The sequence below is a fragment of the Chenopodium album genome, chromosome 10 (genome assembly GCF_948465745.1).
Source record: "Chenopodium album chromosome 10, dcCheAlbu1.1, whole genome shotgun sequence".
Classification (NCBI taxonomy): Eukaryota; Viridiplantae; Streptophyta; class Magnoliopsida; order Caryophyllales; family Amaranthaceae; genus Chenopodium; species Chenopodium album.
The window spans coordinates 8,179,831-8,187,701 of record NC_137843.1 but is presented as its reverse complement, the minus strand read 5'-3'; the positions used below and the strand labels follow the sequence as shown (position 1 = coordinate 8,187,701).

General features: G+C 34.0%; 1 protein-coding gene across 1 annotated transcript; it reads left to right on the top strand.

Annotated features, from left to right (window-relative positions):
• Positions 1 to 871: 871 nt before the first annotated feature.
• On the top strand, positions 872 to 7,524 carry LOC145563393 (pentatricopeptide repeat-containing protein At4g39620, chloroplastic-like). The gene is made up of 7 exons (XM_081623840.1): positions 872 to 1,313; positions 2,067 to 3,422; positions 5,064 to 5,171; positions 5,404 to 5,761; positions 5,862 to 5,944; positions 6,938 to 7,059; positions 7,229 to 7,524. The coding sequence occupies exons 1-2, from the start codon at positions 942 to 944 to the stop codon at positions 3,255 to 3,257; spliced, it is 1,563 nt and encodes a 520-aa protein (XP_081479966.1). The 5' UTR covers positions 872 to 941; the 3' UTR covers positions 3,258 to 3,422; positions 5,064 to 5,171; positions 5,404 to 5,761; positions 5,862 to 5,944; positions 6,938 to 7,059; positions 7,229 to 7,524.
• Positions 7,525 to 7,871: the final 347 nt, after the last annotated feature.

Sequence of the window (7,871 nt, the reverse complement as noted above, 5' to 3'; positions counted from 1 at the left end):
TACTTAATACATCGACTAAACTACTAATATTACCCCTTTTTTTCATTAAGACAAAAAAGTATTTTTCCTCCTACTTTTAGTGGTTATTACTTACAACATAAATAAACTTATTAATTATCATGATGTTACAATTTCAAGCTACAATAACGTTCTTAATTCTTATTAATTATTCTCATGGGCCACAATGTTGTTAGGACATTAATTCAAGAGAAAGGCGGTATAAATTTCGATTAAGCTCGACTTGAACTCGAGATCATTATTTTTCTTATCAAGCCTAGCTCAAATAAAGTACTTAGCTCGGCTCATTGACAATTTGACATCCTTAGTGGAGAATAGCACTGTAGCAACATGTTGATTGTGCTTGACCTATAACATGTCACCACGTAAGCCATCTACACCATAATGTCTCTTAAATGGATTAATTAAGGTTATGTTCTATTCAACATATTTTAACTTTTTTCAAGCAAAATAAGTTTGAGGATGTAAATTCTTTTCCCTCCCGACTACGTTAAAGTTCTAAAGAATATTACTCGTTACCTTGATCAATCAAGTCAAACATCTCCATAGTGAAGATTTCAACCAATTCAATTTAGTGTCTCTTTAGTTCAACTTAATTTCAGTTTACTTCAGCTCCAATCACTTCATTTTAGCTCCAATCACTTCAGTTCAGTTCAGTTCCTAATTTCCTTATCTCATAAACAATTCATTTCAACTCTATTCAATTTAGTTCACTTCAGTCAAGTTTAGTTATTTTTAGTAAATCGGTACGGACCCTTATTAAATAAAACCCAAAAAGTTTTATCAAAATTCATCAAAATTTTACTGCTAGTGCCATTCTATTCTATCTATCCAATGTTCCACAATACAACTCTACACTATCCCCACATTTCTCCTCTTTCCCTCCATTAAACCCCTAAATTTCTCAAACCCCTTAATTGAAAATGGCAACAAATGCAGCAATTGGGATTCTTCAAAACCCCATCAATCCAAATTATTTTACCCATTTATCCATTTCTTCTTCACCCTACTCTCCAATTTCATCACACCCATTTGTAGCATTTCAGAAATCTTACATCAAATACAAACCCAGCCTCAAAATTACCTGTAATTCAACCAGACCCCACAAAAGATCTGTTTCTAAGGGTGCAAATTCCGAGGCATATGAACTGGTTCGTGGGATTTTGAGAAATTTTAGTGATAAAGAACCCATAGTATCAACATTGAACAAATATGTTAAGTTTTTGAGGACGGAGCATTGTTTTATGCTGTTTGAAGAACTGGGTAAAAGTGATAAGTGGCTTCAATGTCTCGAGGTTAGGATTTCTGGGTTTTTGTTAATTTAATTTATTTGAATTTTCTCTGATTTTATTCTAGGTATTGTTATAGAAATATAAGAATTTGGGAAATTTGGGTTTTTGTTGATTGCATTGAAGTTAAAGAAAACTTTGTTTCTAATGGATTATTTCATTAATCTCTGTCTCACTTTTATTGCCACATTGCTTGAAATACAATGAGAACAATCATCTTATTAATCATCATAAGACGGATAAACTTCTTAAAAATAAAGTAGGCGTAATTTGGGAAAAGCTGTAATATGATGAACATGAAAAGGGTTCTTATGTTGTGGCATTGCGGAAAAGATATGTGGCCTAATAAAGTGGAATGGTCGGAGTAGTATTTGTTTTATGGATACTGTTGTTATAGACTTACACTTGCTAATGATACTATTGTACAACGTCTACAACAGTTTGATGATTAGTTTTGATGGATAAATTGTTTTGAAAGTATTGAATATGAAAAGGAGTAATTTAAGCTACTAATTTGCTCGAAGTATATGCTGTTGTCTTCTGTGTCCAATTAATTGTGATCATGGCTGCTATGTCTTTGAGGTGTGAAAGAAAGATTTAGCTTCCAGGGTTTAGGAATATTATATAGGTCCAAAAGGCTATATTTTCCTTTTGAAGACTTTTTCTTGGTTCTAAGATCGTTGGTTTCGCACTAAGCTTTGGATTGTCTATGCACATTCATTTAGCTTGTTAATAATTGTGTTTTGGATTGATATTCAGGTCTTTAGATGGATGCAGAAACAAAGATGGTATATTGCAGACAACGGTGTATATTCGAAACTGATTTCAGTTATGGGAAGGAAAGGTCAAACTAGGATGGCAATGTGGCTTTTCTCAGAGATGCGTAATAGTGGGTGTCGGCCTGACACATCTGTTTACAACGCGCTCATAACAGCACATCTGCATTCTCGTGACAAGTCTAAGGCCTTGGAAAAAGCTCTTGGATATTTCAATAAGATGAAGGGGATGGAGCGCTGTCAGCCAAGTATTGTGACATACAATATTCTTTTAAGAGCGTTTGCACAAGCACGGAATGTTAATCAAGTTAACACATTGTTTAAAGATCTTGAAGAGAGCTTAGTTTCACCTGATGTCTTTACATTCAATGGTGTGATGGATGCATTTGGAAAAAATGGGATGATCAGAGAAATGGAAGCTGTATTGTCTCGCATGAAAATCAATCACTGTAAGCCTGATATAATCACATTTAATCTGCTGATTGATGCCTATGGAAAGAGACAAGAATTTGAGAAGATGGAGCAAGTTTTCAAGAGCTTGTTACGTTCTAAGGAGAAGCCAACTCTTCCCACATTTAATTCAATGATTGTCAATTATGGAAAGGCACGACTTCGGGAGAAAGCAGAGAATGTTTTTCTTAATGTAACCAATATGGGATACACCCCTAATTATATTACATATGAGAGTGTCATCATGATGTATGGATTATGTGACTCTGTTTCGAAAGCAAGGGAAACATTTGATGGGATTAGTGCATCTAAAAAGGAGTTGAAGGTGTCAACATTAAATGCTATGTTGGATGTTTACTGCTTAAATAACTTACCAATGGAAGCAGACATGCTTTTGGATAGTGCACGAGATTATGGCGTCCACCCAAATTCTTCAACTTATAAGCTTCTTTACAAAGCCTACACGAAGGCAAACATGAAAGATCTTTTACAGAAGTTATTGAAGTGTATGGACCAAGATGGTATTGTCCCTAATAAGAGGTTTTTCTTAGAAGCTTTAGGAGCATTTGGGTCATCAACAAGTACTAAAAAATCTGCTTCTAGAAATGCAGATAAGAGTAGAAATACAGATAGTAGAAACACAGATAAGAGTACAAATACAGATACGACACATACGAGTATAAATACAGACACAAGTTTCCAACAGGCAGCTGGAAAAACATAATTGCGTATTATTCTATGAGACTACAGTCATCTGCTCTATAGGCTCCAATGAATTCTGCCTATTCACTTAATGTTGAAAAGACCACTTGAATTTTAAAGGTCTAAAGTGAGTCTTGGTACCGAACAGCTATCATGCCAACAGCAATATTTTTCCTTCGATTTAGGGGTATGTATATTTCCTTGATCTATTATCTTCTATCACTTCAAGCTAGCATTTTTGTTTTTGGAAAGCTGGCTACGTGTCTATGTGTATCAGTGTTTTTGTATATTATTTACAATTTTTTAGTAAAATTGTTTCTCTGCTTCAATAGAAAGTATTGATTCACCAAAGTGTCTTTTGTTTATGCCCTGCCACTTGTGTAGTAATACGAGTAGTACTGAATTGCCAAATTAATTTACAATGAACATCAGATTATAGTTTTTCACAAGTTCTCACGGATTATCAAAATTTACTGTTAGTGATGTTCAGAATAAAAAATCATCTTCAATATCTCAACTAGAAACAACAGATATTATCATTATGTAACATTGATGGACTTTTCATTTGGCCTACATCTACACTGCAAATATAAGCATCCCTGGCCTATAATCTTACATACTCAAATATTAACATCTTTTTCTTCTGTAGTTAATGTGTTAGTTCATTCCTTCATATATTCAATTTGTCTCCTTCAAGATCCAGCTTTATGAACAAAAAGGTTTGCCTAGGCCTTGTGGAGTTTTGAGTCATACATACCTCTCTTAAAGATGAAATACTTTAAGCTTCTCATTTTGATTACGTCTCGTTGGATCTCTCCATAGTCTAGATTCTCCCCATAATCCCATATAAAAAAGTCTGGCAGAAAAACAGAAAACCCATATATGTAAATTTACGAACCCATGCCTTGTTATATATACTTGTTGGCTTGTTGCTAACTTTCAAAACTGCAATGTGTCCCTAAATGTTTAACTACATATTGGGATTCTTTTCATAAAGGTATACAATATTGAGTAAATAAAACAAGGAGGTGTAGATTGGTAAACATTAGATTCCTGTGTCAAATTGTCCAATTTTCCATGTCTGTTAGGAGTTGAGATTAGGGATATTAGTGATATCCAGAAATCGGGAGTATTTTTAAAGAAATGCAAGCATTTACTTTTACTAGGAGCTATCTGCAGAATTTATGAGACTAAAATCTTAGGAAACCACTTAATAACAGGTTAAAATCTAATTAAGGGAAAAAAAAAATACTTCTCATGATTTTGCTGCTGCAAATTTTAGCTGGCTTGTATCAGTAACTGCCTACTCTAGTCACAAATCTGAATGTAACTTTCTTGTTATCTGTTCTGTTCATCTTGAGTCTTGGTATTGCGGGTCTGGTATCTAGCATTGTAGAATTGCTATCACTACATTGCGTACAAGTTTTGCTTTTGTTCTAAGAATGTTAGACTGTCTTGTACTTGCTTCATCCTTTTTGACCTCCTTTCTATTCTTCATCTTATTTACTTTTGATTTCTTGGTTCTAGGTCATTTATCTCTCTCATCTATTTGGAAAAGAATCTTGACTAGAATGGCTTGTGTTTCCGTTTTCATTGGAGAGGGGTGTTAAACCTATGATGTAAGGGTCCAAGCTTTGTTTAGACATCAATATGAAGTCGAATTATGTTCATACTTTGCTTGTATCCAGAGTGCAAGATTTACACGTATGGTTGAAGGAATTAAAAGCAGATGTTTTTAGCTGGTCAATGCTACCTGGTTTCTGTATGTTGCAGGCTGAATACTGCAGATAGCACCCAGGACATTGAAGTTTAGATTTTATTTTCTCAGGTTAAAAGAACAAAGCCTAAGCTGCCATGTTATGTCACATGCTGGTTGCCAAAACTTAGCATGATGATGATGATACATTGACATACCAGAAGCTTTGAGCTGTGATTGGTGAGGGTTCATTTTTCCTTTTATATCTTAGTTTCATACCAATTAGACAAGTGGATAAGTGATGCGAAGTGTTTTTGTATCTACAACCAATTTTTTATGTTGATCATAGACTTTTTATTCTCTTAACCTTGTCTAGAAACCTTTTCCGTTATGTTGCTTTATTTATCTGCTAGTCTGCCTTATCATTTAATGTTTCGTCAATTAACCTGTATGTGATAATTACATCTGATAGGTCTCTTGTGGTGTTTCCATGGATGTTCTACTATGAAGTTTTGAAAGTTATGTCCCAGGGAGAATGAACAGCCTTTCATGTTTATGGAGTGGCTGAGCCGCTGAGCTTTGGATTTTGGGCTTTGCCCAAGGAAGAAGTTTGTCTTGGAGGATTAAGGATCTTCCTGATTAGCATCTGATTGCAGACGAGCCAGATTGACAGTTGGGCATGAACTGCAGCAAATACAGAAATTCCACCAGTTAAAATTTATCCTGGACATTTAAAAGCAATCGATCTATAAAGGAAAAGTTACAACTTATTCTTGTGTAATTCAATATTTCAATGATTACGAGATAGAAATAGTCAACTTTGTAAATAGGTAGGTTCTTCATATTTTGATCTGGGTTATTGTCTATTGAATGTTATTGTAATGTGCTTGTCTCATTTTTCCTTGGCCATTGTTATACCATTTATTGCAGTGTTGCCTCAGTTCACAGGAGGATTGGGAGCTGCATGTTGAAACAGTCATTATGATGCTGAGTCTAAGTTCAAAGGGTGCCAGGTTAGAGCTTTTTCTTACTCCTACCAATGACACTGTTAATTAAATTTTTTTTTTTTTTTTTAAAAAAAAAGAAAAGGAAAAGGGCAGATTTTAGATAATCAAAATAAACCATTCTTATAAGTCAGTGTCTTCCCGTGCTACCTAGCAGGCTAGCAAAACCTATACCCTAGATGGGTTGATACTAGTTATACAACCAATCATAATACACATGAACTCATGGTCAAGAGCTCAAATTACTCAAAATATGTAGCTTATAATTGTATTTTTATTGTAGGAAAATTTTCATGCCATTCTAAGCACTTTTTTTTCTGTGTAAAGCTGAATTTTGCTGTCTCTCATCTGTCTTTAGAGGTGGTTTTTAGTTATAATGGGAATTAAGAAAAGAATATACATATAGGTCTAAATAAACTATCGACACTTCATACTAGTATCAGTCTTTCCTTGCAAAATTAAATATGAACGCAACATTAAATATAAGTATGAATAAATATGATTATATAAACTCATTACCATCATCGTTATTAGTTCTACCAAATGAACCATGTAGAGCCAAAAACATGTCATATGGATTGTAACCCTATCTTCCAAGACCAAGTGTTAGTCAACTACTAGTACAGTTGTACAAGTAAACTATTAAGTATAATCAAGATTCTTATAGTCAAATAGGATTATAATATTAATTAAAAGCTTCAATTTGAAGAGTTTTTCACACATGCAATCTGTTGGGTCAAATGCTGTTTTTTATAATTGAAGGAGAAAGATAATTGTCGGAAAGCTAACAACTCCCTCCATTAATCCATTATAAAACGCTCCCACAAATTACACATAAAGATAGCATTAAAGAAAACACTAATAAAGGTCTTAGAGGAGGAATATTATAAACCAAAGGCAAGTTCAATTCTTTTTGGAAAAGAATGAGGATCAGTTTAAAGGTGATGAAGAACATAACTGTAAATACAATATGGCATATTAAGCAGCGCAACTCCCTTGCAGTTTATGCAACGACTTCATTACGGGGAACCTTTGATAGCTACCGCGCATCAATCAACAATTTCATCGACTCCGATGGCCCTCTTAGCGCCTCCCACCCAGAATTGACCATTTTTCATCATCATGTAAGTCTCTCCTTACCTGTCCTCTTTCTCTCTTTTTTTCTCCTACTGTGGCTATTGTTATTTTTAAGTTTTTAACTATGTTTAACGATTTTCTTAGTACGTGTGATGATTGCTGAAACGACCTTTATTTTGAAGTAGAGTGTGATGATATAATTGTTTAATTAAACAGGTTGAGTTCTATGGGGAGAAAACGATTAAGAGTACGCGGAAACTCACAGTGAGGAAACCCCCAAAGCCAGTAACCAACAGCGGGAAACCTGGCCAACATCATTAGCCATTAGTGTGCTCCTTGATACTTGTTGGATTCCGTCTTGAGTAAAAAACTGTCCCAACTTTGAGGTGTGTTTTCCTTTTCGAAGAAAAAAACTTGTTGATTCAAGAAGGATTTGTAATATTAGAGAAACCCTATTTAGACTGTTCATTAACTTTGTATATCTAAGTTTTGAATTGTTATTGCTTGTTTCATATTAATGCATCAACCTTGTTATTTTAATTAAAAGAAATATAAGAAGATAACAATGCTTAAACTTTGGGTCCATCCGATCAGAGTTCATACTCTTAACAGTCACCACTAGTCCACAAGGGAAATATAAAAATGGTGGAGATAACACCAAGCTAAGATAAATTATGTTAATTAATTTAGTATTGTTTATTTGTATATATTATTAGTTGATTAAATGTTACTACCACCACTGAATGTTGGTCATTTATCCTGACAAATCATTCCGGAATCAACTTGATACAATATTGTACAAAATATTTACAATGACAATAGAATCGAATTTAATAGGAGTAGACCTATAATAGAAACA

Excerpts from the sequence above, each read along its gene's own strand:
- LOC145563393 (XM_081623840.1), top strand. The coding sequence starts at position 942 with ATGGCAACAAATGCAGCAATTGGGATTCTTCAAAACCCCATCAATCCA. Across the intron at positions 1,314-2,066 it reads AGTGGCTTCAATGTCTCGAG|GTCTTTAGATGGATGCAGAA; the intron begins GTTAGGATTTCT and ends ATTGATATTCAG.